Source organism: Eretmochelys imbricata, chromosome 11 (assembly GCF_965152235.1).
Source record: "Eretmochelys imbricata isolate rEreImb1 chromosome 11, rEreImb1.hap1, whole genome shotgun sequence".
Taxonomy (NCBI): Eukaryota; Metazoa; Chordata; order Testudines; family Cheloniidae; genus Eretmochelys; species Eretmochelys imbricata.
In genome coordinates this window covers 43,277,863-43,302,872 of record NC_135582.1, presented here as the reverse complement: position 1 = coordinate 43,302,872, position 25,010 = coordinate 43,277,863, and the positions used below count along the sequence as shown (strand labels likewise).

Here is a 25,010-nt window from a genome sequence, read left to right as displayed (position 1 = left end):
CAGAACCCCAACATTAAATGATTTTGAATATTAGCACTTCCTCAAGAAATAGCTACATAACTTATAGTCTAAGTCTACATTTCAACAACTTGTAAAGTAAATAAATGTTAAATTGGCCTGGTTGGAGAATCTAATTAAGGCTGATTTTTAGGCTCTCATTTTTATATTCTCCAGAAAATGTCACTAGAACAAAGTCCTATTCATTTGTCTCATTCGAAAAGCTTCAATACAGGTTGTGTTACAACTTTTATTATAAGTGATAAAATAAGATCATGGACAGAATAATTAAAGAGACGGTTCAGTGATCTAGTATGATTCTGGTCAACGTTTGTGAAAGTTGTCTGTTTATGGAGCAAGGACCTGTTTTGAAATATTCCGTCAGTATTTTCATTGGTCAGATTAATGAAGGTGTGGGTAATCCTGTTGTCACTGAAAGTACAAAGCACTGTTAGATCATTCACCCACCTGCCAAAAAAAACAAAACAAAACAGTGTTAAGATATTCAGGACTGTATTCTTAATGGGAGGGAGTACTAAAACAAAAATATAGTTGAAGTGGCTGCAATAGCTCAGCTTTGTCACAGCAGGAGATGGTACTATTAAAATATAAAAACATATTTTGAAGTTTCACAGATGCCTGTTAAAGCAACAGTACTCAAACTGCAGAACACTTTGCTGTGATCAGAAAAAGCTGGCTGGTCCCATGATGCTGGTTCTCCCCCTTGTTTCCAAGTTACTAAATTTCATTAAGGCAGCTAAAAATACACATATTCTTAATATCACTCTTGAGTTGCTGTAGTTGCCCAAGGAATGTTATCTGCTCATGAATGAAGGACAGGTGGTCCATGCCACGGCCAATGTATTAAGGTGTAGTTCATGCTATGAACACTGTTAGATTTGTTGGACAAACAGTGTCAAGTACAGAAAGCCTGATTGCTTTTGTAATGTTTTCAGATGTCATACTGAAATGCTCAACTTCAACAAACCTAATAAAGCATTCGTTACCTTCAACCACTAGTCACTTAAAAATCCTTTATTTACAGGACATCCAGGCATTAGAAGAATTTAGAGAAAAAAATCAGAGGCTACAGAAGCTATGGGTTGGAAGACTACTTCTCTACTCATCAATTCTTTATCTTATTACTTGTTTAATTGTATATTTGTGGTATCTTCCTGATGAATGGACAGCAAGGCTGATTATGATGCTTCCATTTTTTGCATTTCCATTGATGTAAGTAAAATATGCCTTTTTCCTAACTGCTGTCTCTTTGTTGAAAGGAAGTGGAAAGTGAATCTCAGCAGGGCCCTGGGTTTGTTTTTGTCAACCCTTGAGTTATCACAACTTGCTGGATTTTTCCCTTTAAAATAGATCTGAGTAGTTAGGCAGAAGAGTGTGGTGTAGGGTTTTTTGTTTTTTATTTTGTTTTTGGGTTTTTTTGGTGAGGGAAATGTCTGCTGGGTCTGGGTTTGGAGTGGAACTTAAAGATTTTTCCGTTCAAAAAGTGTCAACATCTGAAGATGCTTAGTTTATTAGAATGAGACTCACTCGGGTTATGTAAATCTGAACAGCCTTAAAATCCGTTTCATTTGGGTTGAAGATAAGTTTGTCCTGTTCTAAGTTTTTAAAGGGATATCATCAACTCAAAATCTAGTCCTTTAAAAAATATTTAAATTATTAGGGTACAACAGCTACTCCTAAATTTCCCAGACTGTTTTTATGGCTTTATTATTGTTTAGGTTTATAAAAAAATTTCCCCCCCCATTGTCTGAAAGAGTTGCACAAACAAAATACTTTGTAGGTAGTCAAAGTGCTGGCGAATGCAAAAACTAAAACTGGGAAAGAAAAATGTTCCAAGTTTTCAGTTTAAGTACATTTTTAGGTGCAACTAACAAAACTGTGTAAATGTTCAAGTTGAATTGATTTTTTTTTTAATAAAGTTGATGGTGTCCCTTTAATGTGTGGATGAGTTTCACATGAGGAGCTGTTCTACTGGAGTATTCTTGATAGAGTTTTTTCCTATCATAGAAGGTTAAGGAGCCCTGATGCTGTTAACTCTTTGAATATACAGTAGGCAAAATGGCTACTAAGTTGGTTTTAGTTCTGTTTGCTTGAACTGATTACTTTTCTTGTAAAGTGTCTTGTTTTCAACGTTTTGTGTTTAGTTTCAAATTTTACCCAGGGTCGGTGCAACCACTAGGCGAACTAGACGGTCGCCTAGGGTGCCAAGTGGTTGGGGGCGGCCAAAAGCGCGCTCCGGGGAGGCAGTGGAGTGGAGGTGAGCTGGGGCAGGGGGTCGCGAGGAGGGCCGCCTGCAGGAAGTAACGAGGAGGGGGGGTGGTGCACAGGAGAACCACTCCCCGCCGCAGCTCACCTCTGCTCCACCTTCTCCCCTGAGCACCGCCCCGCTCTGCTTCTCTCCCTCCCAGACTTGCGTGCCAAACAGCTGATTGGCGCCGCAAGCCTGGGAGGTGGGAGAAGCAGCGGCATGCTCAGGGAGGAGGCAGAGCAGAGGTGAGCTGGGGCACAGAGTTGCCGCACGCAGCTCCCCGGGCTGAGGCGGGGGGGCAGCTCCCTGGGCTGAGGGGTGGGTGGGGGGCGCAAGGTGGAAGTTTTGCCTAGGGTGCACAATATCCTTGCACCGGCCCGGATTTTACCCCTGCTGAAATGTAGGCTTGACAGGATTTTCAAGATCATCTTTGTTTGGGATCGGAGAGGCATGAAGTCTGTTTAGCCTTTTGGTGCTTTAATACAGATATTACAGCAAGACTGATTTGTGCAGACTGTGGACAGCAAAACTACATGAAGAAGTCTTTTAAAATGCTTTTTGCACATGTAGTAATCTTGCTATTCATAATATGTACTAACTTGCTATATAATATTGATGTTCACTTGAAAATGGATATATATTTCATGAAATAAAACATGTAGATCAATATACATGTACAGCAATACACTGACTGAACTGATCTATAAATGAAGGCTCAAAGTAGGCTTTGACAAACAGAGTGAATAGGTTTCCCCCCTTCCCCGGTAGTATTGTGAAAAAGGCTTTTTACCTAGCCTGCTATTTATGTTAGCCTCCCTCTTATACTCAAATATAGCAAATGAATATTGCCATTGTTCAAGGGCCTGTCTTCTACTACTAGTCTGATCTTCTAATGGATATTTTGTTCTCCTGTTTTTCTAAGTTCAGTACACATTTCATTTTTGAACGATAGGCTTTCATGAAATCCTGAGTCAGGCAACCACCAAGCATATGAATGTTTAAAATTAAATTTAGGCTCTTATGACTTGGAAGGTTGTGTCTGATTTTTCTCCTGAGCCCAGTCCTCTTCAGTTTTTATCTGGCAGGTATGAATGGCAAGCAGCTGCCAGCATGTCTTCTTTCTCAGTCAAGAGGTGAATCTATGTTGAATGCCTGGTGCCATCCAGTACTAACTCTAGAGATTTTTCTGCCTTAAGCAAACTAGAAAATGTCTGCCCCCTACCCCCCCAGCCTGCAGTCACTCACTAACAGTACTGTGTTACCTCGCTTCCCCAAGGTCTGAGCATGTTACTGATGCTGGTACAGTGAGCTAGATTCTAGGAATATGTAGCATTTTTAACTTGTAAATACTTACTTTTAAATAACTGAAGACTTGAGAAAAATAGTGGCACATAAGAAAGCCTCACTTCTTGAAACTGCAATTACTTCCATTCAGAATTATTTTGTCTTATTTCTTCAGCTGAAACTTTAAATAATTTAATTCTCTGATAATTAAATTGACAAGATTCTTCATTTAACCTTTTCAATTTGAGAGCTGGAGTGGACATAATAGTCCTAAAAAAGAGAATTTAGAATGGAAACTTCAATACTAATAGCACTATCTGATTGCTCAACATATAGCACTAGGTGGTGCGGGAAAGAAACTTGACTTGGGGAAAAAATAAATAATGGTTAAAGGAAATAATGCTTCTGGGTTTATAGCATACTCTCCAAAACAATTTAAGACTCTACAGACACATGATGCATCATTCTCATATCACTTTATAGAGAATAAGTGCCACTCACATGACATATAAGGAATATGTCAGCAATCATTATACTACTTTATAACTGTTTTTAAAATAGTTATTAAACCATGAATTTGGAAGCGGAATGTCAGTATAGTATGCCTTTGTTAATCCTGTCTCTGTTAATGATTTGTTGTCTGTGACCTTCAGCAATCACTTCACCTAAGTGCTTTGACATCTGCATCTGGAAAATTGGGATAGTAGTTAACTAACTCACCTCTCAGGGATTTTGTGACTATTAATTGTTGTAAGCATTTTAATAATGCAATATAAGATATAAATGCTAAGTATGTGCTTATTAATCAGCGACATCAATGTGTTGTGTTAAAACTTTGTGGAATTTTGCTTATTCTTTTTGATGCTAAACATAAGTTTGGTAACTCTTTGCTTTAACCTCATGCAGACCTCTAATATTTATTATTGGCTTCATTTAATTCTGTGTCTGCCTTTAGATTTTTAAATAGTGCCTATGACAAACAGGGTTTTACATAAAATTCTCAGTGAGGCTTGAAAATCTACTTGCTACTAGGGAGTTGGTAGATTTTCCTGACAAGCAAAAGGCGCCAAAGTCATCACTTTAAGTAGCACTTAAATTTAAAAAAAAAAAAGAAGTTTCTAATCCTTATGCCTGCAAGGAGAACCTTACTAATGTAAAATGAATGTAGATCAGTGCAGTTTTTCCCTCCTAAGAGTGCAGATAAACTGCTTCATTGTTTCTGCTAATATTCAAAGTCTTATGAAGCAGCTGACAAGATGTGGGTCAGAATCACTGCTGCTATTCAATTTTACAGGGCTCTGACAAGAATAATGTCAGTTTACTCTTCTGCTTGGAAAATGATTTAATGTAGCAAGTGCACAATAGCTGTTTTCTGTGGACCATTCTGGTATGACCCCTCCCCACTAACCTCCCAAATCTTCAGTTTTTTGAATATAGCTGGTAAGTCTAGTCCTCAGGTTAGTATGTGTTTGATAAATATTTCAAGAAGTAACCTGCAAGTGAAGTTGTTTGCAGCAGATTACTTGAGCAACATAGTCCTTGAATTTATGATGTTTCTACATGAAGATCAATCCTTGCTTGAATCCTTACATATTCTAATATGTGACTAAATATGTGAGTGTAAAAGCTTATTTTTAAAATTCTTACTATTATAGGTTTTTACTGCTTTACTTTTGGAGGGTAATATATTAAAACTTCCCCATTAAATATGACATTGTCATTGTGGCTGCTTCTTCATTAGCTCTTTACATAGTAATAATTTGTTTCATTATATTTTAATAGAAACATTACTGATATGTAAATCAGTGCTGTGATGGGAGGAAATGCTGGAGCATCATTCATAACTTCTCACTTCGTAATATATTTGTGAAGATTTTCACTACTTTCTGCATAGCTGCTAAGGATGGTTTCCTTGAAGGAAGTGATTATAGATAGGTTTCAGAGTAGCAGCCATGTTAGTTCTGTATTCGCAAAAAGAAAAGGAGTACTAGTGGCACCTTAGAGAGAACCCAATTTATTGGAGCATAAGCTTTCGATGCATCCGATGAAGTGAGCTGTAGCTCACGAAAGCTTATGCTCCAATAAATTGGGTAGTCTCTAAGGTGCCACTAGTACTCCTTTTGATTATAGATAATCTACTTTAAAAACTAGGTGTTACAAGGGGAATGTGACATAGGAGTAATGTTACTTTTTCTGTTGGTGTCCTTTGCAGCATTTGTAAGAGATGTTGGAGGGGAACAATGCTACCTTTTGTGAAAGTGTTTGACACTAGCTGTTCTCTGAAACTTGAGTTTCTATTAAACCTTCAGAATAGGCTACTTGTAAACCATTTTGGAGGAGTGCTAGTCACTCCATAATTGAGGGTGAAGTTAGCTTCCCATTACAAATTTAACTATTTTCAGTTAGTTTACATTAAGACTAATAAAACAACTTTTTTCCCTTCCCCAGAATCTGGTTTATAAGAACAGTGCTCATTTTCTTCTTTTCCAAAAGAACAGAAAGAAATAGTAAGTATCTTTTCAGTCTTTTTCAAATCCTGTGGAACTATTTAGTAGGAGTGAGACTCAATATAATATTAGCTTCCCGGAGAGGAATGATGATGACCTCTTGGTAGAGGCACAGAGCTGGGACTTGGTAGACTTTTAAATTCTGTTTCTGCCACTTACTTCCTTGGAAAGTCACTTTAATCTCTTTTCTTCCCAGCTATAAAATGGCAACACCCTGCCATACAGGGGTGTTGTGAGGTGTAATAGATCAATTCAGGGGTCTTCAGCACCGGTGCATCTTGATCCCTCCTATTCTCTGCCTGTGGCATACAGTAGTTCAATCTCCTGTGGATTTCATTTACTTTTGAGATAAGAATAGATGATCTAGTGGTCCCTTCTTGCCTTAAACTCTCTGATTGTATGTCAGAAACTCATATCGCCCCCTGACTCATATATAAGATCGATTGACTATAGGCTTCAAAAGAGTTACTACAAATACTCTGGCAGTATTTTGACTGTCTTAACTTTCTCATGCTGTGTGTAAGGGCAGAGACTGTTTATATTAAATAAGTTCTAATGTCCTTCTTTTGAAGAGACTACTGCAATTTTCATTGTTGTCTGTAGCATGGCTGTAATAGTATGCTATTAAAAAGAAGAAGTGTCTTCTAAATGGAAAAGTGGGACAGGCAAGCATCATTTTCTTGATGTAATATTAATATGTTTTGAGAGCTGCCTATCCACAGCAATGGGAATTCCTGTCTTTTCTATTTATTTATTTAATTTTTTTAAAGTAGTACAGATAGGTGGCATGAGAATAATGCAGAATGTTCAAAAGGGATGGCCAGAGTTCCAATAAAAGGATAAATTCTAAGGCAAAATTTAAAAACAGGCATTTGTGGTGGTGGATCTATCCATAGTATTTAGAATTAATTAAGAGACCTATTCATTAAAGGTGAGATTGCCTTCAACACTCCTTACTGATGTAGGCAAAACATGAAGAGAGAATTCAGATTTGGCCCTGTGTTTTATGACTCAAAGGAGATTCAAGAATTGTTCTTAGGTTATTTAAAACACCTTGTAATTTGCCACGTTAAGCAACATAACTTTTTGAACATCTTTCCTCTGATTCAACACTGCTTAAATATTTTAGATATAAATATACCTATAGCGTTATTTTTCAATGTGGTCTAGGATTATTTTATTTAGAGATGAAGGCGTATCAGTGTCTCAGGTGCTAATATGTTGCACTTTTTTCACTTTCTAGAGTATCTGTGTAGTTTGCCTGGATATTTTAAGCTTACTGATGTTTTAAACTCCACAGATTAATTTTAATACTTTTTGTTAAACCTGTGTTTAACAGACTAGCTCAGACTTCTTTCTCCATACTCTCTTCCTTCTGAGTACAACTGTTAAACTTAATCCTAGTGACAGTGGGGTGGGGGTTTCTGTTTTTGTTCTAGACAGGGTCTATGCTGGGAGGCTATGCTTCTATCTTGTCTCTTTCACTCTCACAGCAAGCTGTAGTGGGGGAGATCTTATATTTTGCAGGGGAAGGTGAATGGTTTACATACTGCTTGATATTCTAAATGTGGCTGTTGGGGGAGGATGGACAGTGAGACTGTTGAATTGAGCCACCATCAATTCTTGTTGAAACTCGGTCTCACTTTCATCAGACGCACGTGGTGCTTTCTCAGTGCTTGGCCAAAATCAGAACGTGAAGGAGAGTAGGATGGCTGAAGATTACACTGACTAAGGCAGAGGTGATGGTAATAGGTTGTGTAGTTTGATCTTCAGGTGATGTGGTAGGGGGGATTTCAGTGCCCACTATTAAAATGTGAGCCAGGAGAATGCAGATAACTCTTCCTTCAAGAGTCCTGCATTTGGGAATACTTAAAGATCTCTGTTTATAGGGTGTCTGGACTCCATGTCACTAGTATCTCTTAATCTGTTTGGGTAGACATTTGATTTTGTTTTTCTGCTCTGGACCTAGTCTAGCCCTTAGGACTTATTTAATAAAAATAAATCCCCAAAACCCCCACACCACTGGTTCCAAAATACTGGCTATCTGGTACTGAGTCCTTGTTGTTTTCATCCGCTAAAGTTAGCTGAGTGCTAAAATATGACACTTTCCTAATTATGACTTCCAGGAATTGCCACTGGGAGGTGCTCCATGAGGTTAACTTGTTGATCACTTTCCTTTCCACTTGTAATCTGTTAAAGTGATCTATGCAATAAAAATGAATTGCCCAAGTTTTAAAAATACTACAGTGCTCATTGGGGCTGCAGTTGAAGACCACTGGGAAGTGGCACTTGGTGAAGAATGCTGCTGCTTGTCTGTTACATAGTATTAACCACTGGAACATTTGCCAATTTTTCAACTGAACTGGCATCCTGTTGCTTCTGGGTGCAGCTTGAGGAGTTGTCATTGATCTGTAAAGTCTTAAATGGTGTGGGCTATCTGGGAGGCTGCCTCTCTCTAGTGATTTTCTGTGGCAATCAAATTCAGTAATGGTGTATGTGACCATGGTGCCTAGAGGGGTCATATTGAGAGTGCTTTCTCAGTGAAAATGGCAAGGAATAGGGCAGACAATCTTCAAAACTGGTGGCTTATTCTATGATTAGATTCACTAAGCCAGTAGCGAAATAGCTTCTGTAATATCACACTGGTTACCAAGAATCCAAAATACAGTCCCCCTTTAAGCAATCCAGTCTTTGGCTCCCAAGTCTAATATAGCAAGAGATTACTGAAAACCGTTTTCACCATACTTAAAGTCCTGCCAATTCCAGAAGACCGGATACATTGCCCACCAGGTCAATGAATATTTCATATCTCACCCAATACATTCTTAGAGTCAATCCTTATTAACTAAATCTAAGACTTATTACTAAAAGAAAAAAGGAGAGTTATATATCGTTCAGTATACATACAAATGTGTGTAAAGTCCTTAGGTTAGTTTCATAGCAGAGATGGTGAGACTGCTGATTTGTAAAAGTCTTTCTGAAATCAATGTAAAAGGTTATAGTCCAATAGACATCCAGGTGCCGAGTTTGTTGAACTCCTTTTGTGAGAATTCCAGGGTGAACCCAGAGTAAACCTGGAGGCCTCAGTCTTGTGGCTTAGACTTTCCCTGTCAATGTTTAAGCAGATGTGAGATAAAAAGGATCAGGCCCGAAGCTTCCTTTATAGTTCTTTAGCAGGCTTATAGCCTCTTGACAGCGATCATCACAGAAGGGCCTTCCTTGGATGAAGACTAGGTAAGGTATATTGTTGCTTTGAAGCTAATTGTATGCTTCCTATACATACATAGGTAACTAGTTTGTATTAATTGACATAAGGCAATTAACCATTCAAGCTATCAAGGCAGTTCATTATAGCATAGACAATGTAAGCTGAAGACGAAGTAAATAACATTTAGTTCCTACAATATGTTACATCTTTAGTCTTTGATTCAGTAGAATACAGTAATGAATCATTAAAAGATAGAAACAGGATTTTAGCATCTACAAACTAATTAGATCACATTGTTAAACTTCTAACAAGATATAGGTAAACACAGACAAATAGTATCTACTCTTGATTCTCCAACAATACAGGCAAAAATGTTAAAGATTCAAGTCTGCTTAACATGGCTTTAATAACTATCTACAAGGAATGGCCTTGTTTACCATTTCAGTGCCTCCTGTTGAGTTGTTATGGATCACACATAGGGTGACCAGATAGAAAGTGTGAAAAATCGGGACAGGGGAAATAGGTGCCCATATAAGAAAAAAAGCCCTAAGTATTGGAACTGTCCCTATAAAATCGGGACATCTGGTCACCCTAGTCACACACCAGTTCACTAGTCTGTCAGTGTCACAGTGTGTGAGCAAGCGGCCTTAATATTTAATCATATGGGGGCTCTATGACTCTGGAAACTACTTCTCCCAGCTGGCCCAACAACAGTGGGTCTCTAGGCCTTGCACCATACCCTATTGCTCTTTTCTGAGGACGAGGTAACTGGACTGGTGATAGCTGTCTCTTTGTATAAATTATTTTAAATTATGGACGTATGCCCAATTTATACATTTTGGTGCATGTTATAAATTAACAAATAAAATATCCTTGCTGTGATGAAAGAAGCCTACTAAATCAGCAAGAATTGCAATGTTGTCTGAGAACACAAACACTAATGTAAACCCTTTTTTAAAATTTTGACTAACAATTCATAGATAATGCAAAATTATTCCAGACTTCTTCTTTTATGAATTTGTGATGGCCTAAATAATGGTTATGTAATCCCAAAATTTTAGTTTCTTCTTCACCATAGCCTTTTCTCAGTTATGTACTATCTTTGTGAAAAACTGATGCTGACAAAATAAATTTTCAGCCCACAAAATGAGCTGTACCGAGGAAGCTGGATTCAGCTGTTAAATAACACTGAGGGAGGAAAAATTAACTGTAAATACAGTTATATTTTTCTGCTTGTTAGAATGTCTTGTTGACCTATAAAGGAAGTAGCAGAGAATTGGTAGTATCAAGGGAATTCATTCCCTTACTTTGCAGACACTGGCTTATTACAGGGAGTTTTCCATAAGTACTGAACTACTAGTATTGACTTTCAGGAAAAATCCCACATGCATTTGACTTAATTTTTTTTCTTTTAGAGATAAAGATTAGATGTTATGCCTACTGGCTGTAACGCTGTCCCTTCTATTCTGTAGTAGTGAGATGATCTTCTGGTAGTTTTGTTATATTTTGGAAATGCTGTCAGGATGAGATATATATATATATATATCCCATTGGTAAGTTTGGAAATGGTCTAGTATTTGCAACTAGCCTGCATGAGACTTGCATAAAATATATTAGAGACACAGGTTGGGTGAGGTAATATCTTTTATTGGACCAAATGGTGAGAGAGACAAATTTTGCTAAACACTAAAAATCATGGACTGAATAGAGATGCTGGATTTATGGCTTATTACAACAATTTGTAATCCACTAACCCCTAACCCCCAAGACTGGAGAGTTGTTAATGGGCCACTTCACCGTGAATGGTCCCTTGAAATATGTGTTAACTCCTTATTCTAAATAGTCTTTTCCACCTCCTATTTAGCTGTGACACTCTGAGTACATTTCACAGATCTGAAGAAGAGCTCTGGGCACTCTCGAAAGTTTATCCCTCTTACTAACAGAAGTTGGTCCAATAAAAGATATTACCTCACCAACCTCATCTCTTTAATATCCTAGGACCAACACAGCTACAACAGCACTGTAGAAACTGTATTAAACATGTGAATCTCGGAGTCTAAAATGTTTTCTGTAAAGTCAACTGAATCAGCATATTTAAACAAATATTGCTATTGTTGCACCAATTTTAATATAGGTCAGAACAGGACTTGTGCTGTACTAGTTCGTTTAATTAAGTGGTGCTTCAAAAGGCTTTATAATTAAAACTTGAAACTGCCAATAGGTTTAGGTGGCTTATTTAAAACTCTTACATGAAAATAAACTAAGCACAAGAAGGATTTGCTAATGTACTGGGATTACTTGGGGCCAGTGAATGGAAAATATTGTTTGGCTCTCACAAGTGAGAGAAATATTCAGTTAATCTATGCTGAAATATATTTCAATTACATTTTTAATATAAAAACTAACCTAAATCTTGGGGTTTTTTTTAGGTGAAGCATTAGAAGAGCTAAAATCCCAAAAGAAAAAAATAGTGAGTAAATTTTTTTCAAATCTATCCATTATATCTTGTTAAACATTCTCTCTACAGCTCTGCTAACTGAGATTGACTATAGAACATAGTTTCCTTTCTTTCTCACCCTATCTTTTTGTAGTGTGTTTATAATACATAATTTGAGGTCTTGTCCCTCACCAAAAATAACCAAAATTGATTCTTGCATTTGAAAATCAATCTCACTTTAGTTTATTTGGACATCCCATCAAGCCAATGATCTTGGGACTGTTGGATCTACAATCTGATCCTAGTTAATCAGGGATTGAAAAATTTACCTGAAGCCCACTGGCATGAGGACTAAACCGACTAGTCAAGGTGAAAAATATCTGTGCTGCTGTGTCACTAAAATCACACCCCAATAATTTAAAAATACAGTACACAATTGTATTTAATTGTAATATCGTCAATTAACTTTGTTTGCTTGAGGTTAAAAATAAAATGTAACTTTTGTTATCTTATCTCCCTTTCTGGCTTTGTTCTATTTTTTCTTTTCTGTAATAGATTATAGTGTATCTTTTCCTGCATTGCCTTGACAGTTTCTTCTTTTCCTCCTTTCTCCCTGCAGTGTTCTCTATCTCCTTCCTTTCATTCCCTCTTCTCCAAAATCTCTCTTCCATACTTCATATTTTTTGTCTATCCTATCAGCCTCTCCCTCTCTGAGCTCATCCACTTCTTTTATGTAGCTCTTCAAACAACACTTCCAAATAAGTCTGAAACTGGCACTCGCAAGTACTTTGCTTCACCTGGATCAACACTTAATTTTAGTAGCCTGGATTTTGAGTTGAAAGAGTTCCTGGGCTTTAAGAATTCTTTCTTTCATTATAATGGTGCAATGTTGGGAACCATTCCATTCTGATTTTCAGTATGATAAGGAAGATCGTTGTTCACTTATGCAAAGATTACACTTCATTCTTCTTCATTGTGCTATCAAGCATACACTTAAGTGCTAATCATTTGGCTTTGGAAAGAGACTGTCACCCAAGACACTAGACTCCCTTCATAATTTTGGTCCTCATATATTTTTCTCTCCAAGTTACTTAGAATCTCTTTGCTCCTGTGGACTTTATGTCCAAGGTATGGAGATGCTGTCTCAGCAGTACTTCTCTAATCTTAAACATGTGAGGTGACCCTCTTTTTTTCAGTTGCTCTCTACTATTTGAATTCTTCTGATATGGTCTGATTTGATATGACAGCAGCCAAGCGGGTGGCAGAACTAGAAGCCCCGAATCTTTTCTCCATATGTGCATCAGCCATAACTACAATAGTGTCCTTACAAAAATGTTTCCTTACCTTTTGGTAGCTTAATTCAACCAAATATGGAAATGAAACTGCAAAAGCTGTGAATATTTGTTTGAAACAGATTATCCTAAAACTTTCTGCATTATATCACTTTATGATGGACAGAAGGAGGGCCAAATAATCCATATTTTTATTCTTTCCTACTTAGAAATCAATTATCTAAGAAGCCTAAATGTTTCAGGACATGTCACTAGCATGCTGTATTAAGGCAAGATCTCCAAAAGTGTGTTTTGGACTCATGCCTCCTCCAGTGATATCTGTAAGACAGTCAATTGTTTGGAGGGAAACAGCATAAAGCAGATAGCAGTACTTGTCCATTACAGGGAAAGGTGACCTTACTAATCTTCCACTCTGTTTTCCTTTTTACTGATGTGGGGGTTAAATTGAAATAGAATAGAAACAAGTTAGAGGTAACTGTCCCAATATCCTAATGAAATGGCATCTAATTCTCCTCCTTTGCATATTTAGAGATCTGTATCTGTAAACTGACACTAGTAGGGGACCCATTCAGTTAGCGTGGTGGTGGAAGAAAGGGGAGTTCACTTTTTTCTTCAGAATGGCTTAGATAGATGCGACTGCCCGTTACGTTTTTTTTAAATCTCCCCTCAGGAAGATTACATTACAAGTGGACTGTCCAAACAAGTGCTAGTAGATACAAACAAATAACAGGAGAGTTTCTGAACACTTATTTTCACTCTAAAACTTTCTAAATGTCAGTAAAGCTGCTTGACTTCCTGGAAGCAAAAGTAGTCTTAAATTCTAGTACAGTAAAAGGACTAGTGAGGCTGAATTTTGATTAGTGTACAGTTTTACTCACTTTATTATGATGAAGGTACAACAACAAATTTAAAATAGGAGTAGTCTATTCAGTGCAAGAAGTTTAGAATCTGGGTCTGTAGTGAAGAGTCTGGCTTTTGTTGAAGGAAACCTTGGATAAGGGAATGGATGCTACTGAGACACAAGAATGAGGGTGGAATGGTGGGTATGTGGAAAACAACTGAAATCTGGGCATTTCGGCAAACAAGCAACATTTCTTTAAGGTTGAAGTCTGTGACAAGACAAATGTTCTGCAGCCAGTATAGAAATTGAGACTTAACAACGGTAGAAGGGAGAGATTTCTAAAGATTATGCATGTAGTTAGTCAAGAAAATTGGCCTAGTGTGAATAAATATAATTTAAAAGTTGAATTGGAAGAGCCTAGTGTAACTGGGAAAGTATTGTTGATTGATATTTTATGCTTCTATGACTTCTTTCCTCCAAGGGTATGAGTGTTATACAGTCATTCAGTCTCAACCCCTTAGCTCTAAGGACAGGAAAATGAAACACAAGTTGTGATGACAAAGGTCACATGGAACTCTGGGAATAAGAACTAACTCTGACTAATCAGTCTGCTCTAACTACTAAACTGCTGTCTCCCTTGTGAACCCAAGAAATTCAAGGAGGGGTTTCTGTTAACTGAGCTATCACCCCAATTCACTAAATATGTACCCTTTTATGTCCTCACAGCATGTAAATAGCATCTAACTTGTTTTTCACCTCTACATTCAAATAGCTCCTTAACAAGAGTTAGCAAATCATGGTTCAAATTATACTCTGTTTATATTTAACTAATTATACTTTAATATTTTTGTTAAGTGTGAAAAAATAGTATTTTTGGCCATACTTTACTTCTGGAATGCTTACTCCTCTAAAGAGTAACCTTTTACTTCATAGTGAATATTAGAAGGGTAAAATCATGCTTAATTTTTTAATATTGATGATAATATGTGGGACAGATCAATTGTCAGCTGACTCACTGTCTTTCGTGAAGTCTGAGGAGGCTCTTGTGTCCCTTGCTCCCAAGACAGATGACGGCACTCTTTGTCCTTCATCAAGTGTGTTTTGTTCTTGGTGCCCACCAGAGGTACAGAGACACTCCAGAGAAAGATATCTTTGGAGTACTTGTGGTTGTGGTCCTAGGTCACACCCATGGCCTACTGAAACCTGTGAGCATGCTCCCTGCTTCTAGGCACCCCTACAAGGTCCAGGAGGAGGACGTTAGTACTGAGCAAAACCCTCAAGACCTGCAACCTTTGGAACATCCACCCACTATGCTGCAGGAGGATCAGTCTCTGCCTCCTTTCTTTCGTCCTTGTCATTGCCAGATGAGATTGTGGCTCTTAGAGACACCTCACCTGTCCAAGATGACTGCAGGGCTTACTAAGTCCTTTCAAAGAGAATAGTTAATTCTCTTGATATCCCTGTTGAGGTGGTCCAGAAGAATTTGTATAGCCTCATGGATGTTCGGGGTTCAACAGGGCCTTCTAGAGTGGCTCCCCCATCAATGAGGCCATCCTGGAGCCTATAAGAGCCTTGTGGAAAATAGCATCCTCTCTCTGCCTCTGACAGCCAAGATATCTGAAAGAAGGACCATGAGCAGTGGAAGCTCCCTAAAAGTGGAAGGGCCACTGCTGCCCGCTTCCCCGAGACCCCTTCCTTGTGCCTCCCCAAGGCTTCCCCCCACGCTCACTCCTCTCTGCCTCCTTCCCCTGTTGCTTGCCCTTGTGGCTGGTAAAGAGTGGGAGGGCATAGTCCTCCCACTTTTAAAAGAGATGGGGTCATGGCTCCCCGGCCCTACCTTTTCTGGCGCTCCTGGAAGGTACTGTGTGCCTTCTCAAGGCTGAGAGCATTTTTATATCAATCCCTCCCAGGTTTCTTGATTGTCTCAAAAGTATATGAAAGAGTGCATCAAGGATTGCACCCTTCTCCTTTGGGGTAGAAGAAAGCTAAGAGACTAGACCTTTCTGATAGAAAGATTTATTTCCCAGCTAGCCTACAATTTTGTTTTTCTAACCAGCAAGCCTTACTGGGAAGGTATGACTTATTCCTCTGGGGTAATGTAGTGAAGTTCTCAGACAAATTGCCAGAGGATGCCAGGCAAGACCTCCTTATAAGAGAGCAAACTGGTGGCTAGGACCTCTATGCAGGCTGCTTCAGGTTCGGCAGCCAGAGTTACGGCATCCTCAGTAACTTTGTGCGGATGTTCGTGGCTTCAAACATTTGGGTATACCTCAAGAGGTCTAGCAGATGATCTAGGATGGGTGGGCAAACTTTTTGGTCTGAGGGCCACATCAGGGTATGGAAATTGTATGGCAGGCCATGAGTGTTCACAAAATTGGAGGTGGGAGGGGGAGTGAGGGTTCCGGCTGGGGGTGCGGGTTCTGGGGTAGGGCTGGTGATGAGGGTTTTGGGTGCAGAAGGGTACTCCAGGCTGGGACCGAGGGGTTTGGAGGGGGATCAGGGCTGGGGCAGATGGTTGGGGTACAGCGGGGGGTGAGGGCTCCAGCTGGGGGTGCAGGCTTTTGGATGGGGCCAGGGATGATAGGTTTGGGGGTGCAGGAGGATGCTCCGGGCTGGGACTGAGGGGTTTAGAGAGTGGGAGGGGGATCAAGGATGCGGCAGGCTGTTGAATGAGATGCTGCAAAGCCTCAAAGAATCAAGGGCCACTTTGAAATTGTTGGGAATTTACATGCTGTTCCCTAAACGAAAACAATTCTGCCTTAAGTCTCTCCAGAGATACCCACTCTTCCCCCTTAGGCAGCCTGACCATCCCAAAAAAGGGGAAAGAAACTGCAGGAGGAGACCTACACTGCCTCAGTTTTTTTCTGTGGTGGGCTCTTTGATGCAGTCTGGGTTTTTTTGACTGCCTTGTTGAGGACAGAGTACCAGATCATATCGTTGCAGTATCTCCCTTCCCTGTTTTTTCCAAGGGGTTGTCCCATTTCCTATTTGCTGAGTCCCACAGATCAATGGATCCGATGTATTGTGGAACAGAAATACTCTGTAGTTTATTTCCATGTTCTCCTTCCTTCCTTCCTTCCTATTTTCAGGGTTCACTCTCCCAAGATTGTTCTCCAGGAGGTCCAGTCTCTTCTCCATTTGAGAGCTATAGAAGAGGCTCCCCCTCTTCTCCGAGAAGGTTTCTGTTCATGTTACTTCCTGATCCCAAAGGCTAAAGGAGATCTCAGGCCCATTTTAGACCTGCAAAATCTGAACAAATATATAAAGAAAATAAGGTTTTGCATGGTCACCCTGGCATCCATAATCATCCTCTCCGCCCCTGATCATTGCAAATGGTATGCTAGCCTCGACTTGAAGGACGCATGTTTCTGTGTGGCTAACTATCAATGCCACAGTAGGTTGCTAAGATATCTGGTCAACAAGGCCCATTATCAGTTTTTGGTCTTGCCCTTTGGCCTGTCTGTGACCCTGAGAGTATTTATAAAATGTGTGGTGGCGGTGGCTACATTCCTAAGGAAAGCAGGTGTACAAGTGTTTCCTTACCTGGATCACTGCCTTGTGTGAGGTCGATCCATGCTCCAAGTAGAAGTCTCTCTCCAAAATATGGTATCTCTTACGTGTTCAGGATATGTGGTTAAACAAGGACAGGTAAATATTCTGTTCAGAGAATAGAATTATAGGGGTGATTCTGGATTCTGTGGTAGTCAGGGTGCTCTTACTTCAGGCCAGCTTTGCGATAATGATAAGTTTTCCATAGACCTCAAAGCCCATCCGCTTACAAGAGTGAGAAATTGCCACAGACTGCTGGGCATATGTGGTTTGGCGTGCCAGACTTCATCTCAGGAAATTGCAGGACTAGTTAAGGTCTCTCTACGCCCTGAATCGTCAACCATTGGACATTCTGCTTTGAGTCCTTGCAGGAATGCTAGCCTCCTTGGACTGGTGGATGGACCCAGACAATTCCTTTGCCCCTCCCTTACCCACAGTGACTCTTGTTACAGATGCTGCTTTTCTAGGTTGGGGAGCTCACCTAGAAAATTTATGAAGTCAAGGTCTGTGAGCCCAACAAGATTTGGGTCTTCACACAAACGTGCAGGAGTTACGGGCTATGGCCTGTTAAACTCTTTTCTTTCACATCAAGGGTCAGAATCTTCATGTTCTCATGGACAATACAGCAGCAAAGTTTTGCATGAACCGGAAGGGAGGGTGAGACCGTCTTAGACAAAACGTCTCATAGAGTACAGAGTTTATAGTGAACTGTGTTCACATTTAATGTTGTAGAGTAAAATTAACAAAAAATGCATTTTAATTCCAAATGAATGAATTGGAGGCATTTTTGTCTGCTTTTTGATGGAATGCCCACAAAAAAGGGCTAGATTTGTTCACTTTACTGTTAGCTCAGATTGTGATCTACTCAGAGTACAGACTGTTGTGGCCTAATGTATGCATTTTAGTTCCTATTTTAAATAAAGGATTGCTATATTAACTCATACATTTTATATAAAAGATGTGAATTAATCTTGCAGCTCAGTGAACATCGGATTCTTTTAGTTCTCCAGTTGAACTACTTGGACCATTTGTGGTGGAATGGAATGTTAGCTATTGGCATGGTGTGCTGCTGGTTCTCCAAATTTTTAGCTGATAAATCAAATTTAAAAGAAGCTTAAAATGCATTGATGATGATACTTTTCCAAATATGCAATTGATGTAGTTGCTACAGAAATTCTGTTGGTTGCCAGTTGGAGAGCCGACCATCCATGAAATTATGAATCGGCGAGATTGTAGTCCTTAAGACCATCTCTTTAAGATATGCTTACCATGATGAGCTAGTTTGAAAACCACTGTTTGTAGGGTGGTATCAAGGTACAGAGAGCTTTCAATTATTTTTGTGACTCTGGTTACTGAGAAGTTGGGCTGTTGCATTTTATACAAATTGGATTTTCCATGTAGTCAACACCTTCAGTCCTAAACACACTTAATTACAGTAATCTAACCTAAATGTAGAGTATATCTTTGGCTTAATTCTTATAAGAAAGAAATAGACATAGTTTCCTTAAAAGCTGCAGGTGAATGAGATTTCTCACCAATGAGTTGCCATGTGGATGATCAGGAGGAACCTGACTCTACTACCTTGATGAATGGAAGGTGAAGATGCCCTATGGAAGAGAGGTCAATGGCTTGGCTAGCTCTTTGAAGTGCTTCACTTCACCCATTGCTTCATTCTTGCATGGGTCACTTTGAGTTAGTTGCAGTCTGTCCATGTGCTAATCTTTGGCAGACACTGATACCTTGGTGACACCATTGATTGCATCTAACAGAAAAGGAGATGAAGTGGATGTAATAGCTATATTGTTGAAAATAGAACCTGTGACCTATTGTAGCCTCTCCAGATGTCTTGTTACATTGAAAGGGAGGTGTGGAGAACGTAGAACTACATGTGCGTGCTCTTTAAGATGAAGAGCAGCTGCCTTTCATGATGCTGGGTCCTGCTAGGATCTGGGGCCATTACTAATGGAAAGTGTATAGAGTATAGAGAAATCAAGAAATAAAAGCTATTAGGTTTGACCTCTAACAACAACAATTTTCGTTGTATCCTTAAATGTAACATTGACTTCTTCCAAGATCCTCTGCAATACTTCATTTATTTTAGCACTGTTTAGCACTACACTTCATATCTAGAGGGCTTGCAGTCAGTTTATGCAGACAATACATTTCAGACACAATACACAGGATAACTAGGTGAGAGTCTAATCTTAAAATGGTATAGAATTTATTTTATTTGGCAGATTGTCATTAACAGGCTGTAAGAGAAAAGCATCAGATCATTTGAATGGGGAATCCTCCTTTGTCCATAAAAATAGTTTAATAGAGCCTTGCACTGAAAGTGGACTACCAGGTTTGTAGTCTACTGGAACCATGTAAAAACTTCACTAAGCAGATATTTCATGCTAACTATAGGCCACTGTGATGCTTTGGAGCAAGGCTGCTTATCTGTCAGTGCCTTGCTGATGCTGAGGGGGGATCAGGGATAGGCTTTCATTGCTCCCATATTATTTTTGTGGCTGTAGAATCAAGAAACTGAAGGCAATCTAGAGCTGCAGTGGCAGTGCTCCCAGCAAGAGGTCTGAGTGAAAAAGGCTACTATAACCCTTTGACGGCATGAAGAGTCTGTGCTGTTTCTTCACCACCGCTCAGACCGACCCCTGTTGTTCCCCAAAGGAAAGCAGAGGGGCATAATGGGAGAGTGTTACTTTCCCTTGGTGATGGGATAGTGTTAGTGTATAGGTTTCAGAGTAACAGCCGTGTTAGTCTGTATTCGCAAAAAGAAAAGGAGTACTTGTGGCACCTTAGAGACTAACCAATTTATTTGAGCATGAGCTTTCGTGAGCTACAGCTCGCTTCATCAGATGCATACCGTGGAAACTGCAGCAGACTTTATATGTACACAGAGAATATGAAACAATACCTCCTCCCACCCCACTGTCCTGCTGGTAATAGCTTATCTAAAGTAATCATCAGGTTAGGCCATTTCCAGCACAAATCCAGGTTTTCTCACCCTCCACCCCCCCACACAAATTCACTCTCCTGCTGGTGATAGCCCATCCAAAGTGACAACTCTTTACACAATGTAGAGTTGTCACTTTGGATGGGCTATCACCAGCAGGAGAGTGAATTTGTGTGGGGGGGTGGAGGGTGAGAAGGCCTAACCTGATGATTACTTTAGATAAGCTATTACCAGCAGGACAGTGGGGTGGGAGGAGGTATTGTTTCATATTCTCTGTGTATATATAAAGTCTGCTGCAGTTTCCACGGTATGCATCTGATGAAGTGAGCTGTAGCTCACGAAAGCTCATGCTCAAATAAATTGGTTAGTCTCTAAGGTGCCACAAGTACTCCTTTTCTGTTAGTGTATACTAGCTTTCATGGCTGGCTCAGTTTTACAGGAGAGCTGAAACAGTTGTGGAGCCTCTCCTAAGGTTATCTGCTGGAGGAAAATGGAGGTGCACAGAGACCTTTCTAAAGGTCTTTGTGTGGTGCTGGCTACTTGCCTTCAGTTTCCTCTTCTCTTGTGTGGCTGTCAAAGATCAATGAAAACATGACACCCATCTTTTAACTGCTCTCCAGTAGCATGAAAAGGAACAAGTAATTAGCCCAGTTTCAGGGCTTCTGGAGGAGCCAGAGGTTGACCAAGGTGCTCCTTCATTTGCCTTCATAAAGTGGTATGTCACCATAACTGGCTCCTTCCCAAGCCTCCTTTCCCAAATCTTTCATCCACATTGAGATTTCCCTTCTGGCCTCCCCTTCTCCTGAGAAATATTATTGAGGGATGTGTATTCTAAATCCTTATTTCTGATCTCATACTAAAGCTCCATTGCACTTTTTGCAAGGATGGTAGGCTAACCCCAATATCCTGCTCAAATTTCAGTTTAGAGAATTGCTTTTTATTTCTCTAATCATTTAGTGGTTTCAGTCGTGCTTAATGTACAATCTGGATAATATTTCATTTCCTGCCTTAAACCATTGCGAGTGTTGCTGTGAGCTGTTAAACAGATGCTGCATTTCCATTGTGAATGAAGTAAATTTTATTTACACATGTTCTGGGATCTATCTGGATAAGAAGGCACTATTATAGTTGGAAAGCTATTATCACTAATCTGCAGGTGAGAAATGAAAATTGCATCCATCCAACCCTCTACAAACTAGTGGTCTTGAAGTCTCAGTAAATTTATTTCTTAGCAGCGATAAATGACTGTTTGACAGAACTTTAATTTTGTGGTCACTGGCCTTTTAAGTTACCAACTGTTCACACCAGCAGCCAAACATAATATGAAACTATAGTACTCTAAACAAAATATTATTTGATACTGGAATATCTGAGGAATAAGATCCGTCTAAGACCCTGTAAAATACATTATATTTACTGTACATATTAGCCATTTGTCTTAACTATGTGTATCTGTGTTCTAAAGTTCAGCTTCTTCTGATGTTGGCTATTAACTGCTAAAAAGATACTTTACTAGTGATTACTTTTTTAATTAAGCCCATGTATTAGCTATAAAGCCACTTGAGTGCATTGTAAATAAAATGCTGTATAATGAAGTGTTTTAATTATGCTCCCTAAAGTATGCATAATACTCAGTAAATTTTTATTTAAATTCTTAACATGTTCAGTTGTTTCTGAAAAGCAGTTTGAACGTAACCGTAAAGATAGAGTTTAGTCTTTAAAGTCACTTGAGCAAATTCCATGGCTGTTCTCCCAGTTAGTGAGTTTTCACAGCATTTGCAGCAAGCTAATTGCTTCTGCTAATAAATAATCTAAAATCAATGCTGACAGCAGTTAATTGGCACAGAGACTTTATTCTGTAAAGCAGTTGGCTAATGACCTTCTTTAAATTAATAGCATTAAGTGCTATGAGGAAATAAATCTGAGGAATTGCCTGTCATTTGCTTGTCATGTCTAATAACTTCCAATAATGATAGCTGATAGATTTTTGCACATTCCATTATTGAAGTTGGTGCATGTAATTATTCTCCTCATTATATGTAAACAATTAGCAATATTTGGTGTTTCCTTGCAATAAAGCTATTGAGTACAAGTTAGAAGTTAGAAACAATTTTTTAAAACTAGATTTTGTTTCCTTTGAATAGAGTAAATCAAAGTGGCTGAGCACAGTAATGCTTGGTTGGACTAAGCTTTACACTCTTGCAAATTTTAATGTGATGCTTGTAAATAGAAAAATAAACATTTGAAATCTTTTTTTAAAAGAAGTCTGTCTTGACCTGCAAAACCTTTGTTTCTAGCTTGAAGAAGTAATGGAAAAGGAAACTTATAAGACTGCTAAATTAATTCTTGAAAGGTTTGATCCAGAATCTAAGAAGGCAAAGGTAGGAATCTGGTATCAATACTAATTTATTATAAAAATGTTTTCTCGATGCTACACTTTTGTAATATTACTATAATTGACAGGAGGTTGAACTGCCATCTGCTGGAGCATCTGCAACTCCAAGACCTGGACAAGGTAATAGTTCTGTGAAATTGCTGCTCTTCATGAAAGATCAGTATTTATAGCAACAAATTCCACTAGAGGAGTCTGTCTTTTTAATTTTTTTTTTTAAATGGGAATTGTGTGGTAAACTGGGATTAAATTTTTGGTTGTATGGAGGGAATTGGTATTAGGTTGTGCCTATTAGTTGCTCTTTATTTAGTAGTGGGTCTGTTATTAGATGAATGAATTTAATGCTTTTTCAGCCAGTTAAATGTTTAATGCTGCTTGATGTTGATATAGTGTATTCTGGAGCCAGATTCATGTTTTGTTTATCTTCAGAGATGAGACTTTTCTGGGTGGTAATCCCTCAGAATGCTAGTTTGCAGTCAACAGTTACGTTCAGAGTTTTTAATGTAATGACTGATTTGGTTTTCCTACCAACTCATTTGTATTTTTCTTTACTTAGTCAAAACACTCCCAGGGTGAAGTTTTAGAGATAAAAGTTAATGCAGAGATCACCTGAATATTTTATGGAGCACTAAAACCTGACCGTTCTTAACTGTTTTAGACCTTTCCATTTAAAGTTTGTACTATTATGCATGCTAGTGAAATAGAAAATGATTATGTATTAAAAAATCATTAGGGAAAAGGCTTATGCTGAGAAACATGCATTCTCCCACCCCAAAAGAGAAAGTAAAATTTATCACATCAAGTGGAATGGCTCTAATTTAGAAATAGGGCTGTAAACACACTAGTCTTTTTTGGAAAACTTAAATTATTCTCCTGGTTAAAATTGATAGCATTAAGTAAATATGAAATGCTACAATAATATTGCAATAATGCTACTATTTCAAATCTAAATGTGTCGTTGAATGAATATAACTGAAGATAGATTGCCTAGAAAAAAATTTTTAAGGACTAATTTGCTTTTAAAGCAATGGGGCTGCACAGGGTCTAGTGTTCACTACAAGTAATTATAGAATCAGAGGGATATCATTTTTCAATAACAGATTAATGTTTCCAGCTGAGCACATGTGGGAGCTTGGCAATTCTTATATATCTTTGGTGGTTGCATGGTAGCCCTGACTGCTTTTGTGGGAGTCTGATTGGAAGACTCCTACATAGTCAAACCATTATTTAGTTTTCATCCTGTTCCCACAGTTGCTTGTGATCTGTTGAGTTTGGGAAGAAAGAAAGAGCTTGAGGAGGCCTAATCTTAAACCATCATGGCTATTTTAAATCACTTTCTCACATGTCTCAGCTTCTGGAATGCTGGTTATGATATTTGTACAACATGAAATAGGTTATAATTTGCCACTAAAGCTGTTTGTATAATTCTCCTTTCAGTTGAATAATATCCACTTTCTTTTGCTCTTGCTCAGTCTTCCAAAATTATCATGATTTTTTTACTAGCCCATCCTTGCTTGCCATTGTCGTGACAATGTGCAGGTTTTGCAGTGTGCTGTTTTCACAAACAGCCTTCTCCTTTGGTTTCCTGATGTCTTGGCAACAGTCTGTCTTCTCTTCTCCACTATGTTTAACTGTCCTAATCCTAGAGTCCTAGATTCTAAGGCCAGAAGAGACCATTATGATCATGTAGTCTGATCTCCTGAATAACACCAGCCATAGAATTGCAGTGCAATTCCTGTCTCAAGCCCTAACTTCTGTTTGAGCTAGCGTATATCTTTTATCCGTTTAGTCCTCATTCTTTTTCTTGAGTTAGATCAGCAGATGCACCAGAGCTAGATCATCACTGCTCTCCTGAGCATTTGAGTAGTGGTGGATGAAGAGCGAAGCTGCCTGGAAACATATTCCTAGTCTCTTTACAGGCATTGCAGCTCAAAGTGCTGTGTGAAAATGGGACTAGTTTGCCTCCAGCCCAGTATCAACTTTGTTAATCTCTGATTTTCTTTAATAGATGTTTCACCTTATAGGTCAGGCCATCAAGAAGAACATTGTTAGGTTCTGAAGTTTTGGCTTGGGTAGTACTATTTAAAGTAGGTAGTAACTCCGAGATGAAACCAGTATCTGCTTCTGGTTTGTGCAGTATATAATTCACTATTGGTGCAATTAAATATCAATTTCAAATTGATCCATATGATAAATGTAAGTCTGCATGAATGTAATTTGATTAAATTAATGCAACATATTTAAATTATGTGCAAACCTTAATTAAGTTTTCTTTTCA

The 25,010-nt window shown here is 38.8% G+C and overlaps 1 protein-coding gene across 3 annotated transcripts in view; it reads left to right on the top strand.

Moving 5' to 3' along the window:
- The window catches only part of LNPK (lunapark, ER junction formation factor), an 85,707-nt gene that overhangs the window by 10,611 nt on the left and 50,086 nt on the right, over window positions 1-25,010 (top strand). For all 3 annotated transcript variants that reach the window (XM_077829824.1, XM_077829825.1, XM_077829823.1), the window contains exons 4-8: window positions 1,043-1,230; window positions 5,999-6,057; window positions 11,695-11,735; window positions 22,638-22,721; window positions 22,804-22,855. In XM_077829824.1, the coding sequence (XP_077685950.1) occupies window positions 1,043-1,230; window positions 5,999-6,057; window positions 11,695-11,735; window positions 22,638-22,721; window positions 22,804-22,855 (424 nt within the window). The remainder of the gene's footprint in view (window positions 1-1,042; window positions 1,231-5,998; window positions 6,058-11,694; window positions 11,736-22,637; window positions 22,722-22,803; window positions 22,856-25,010) is intronic.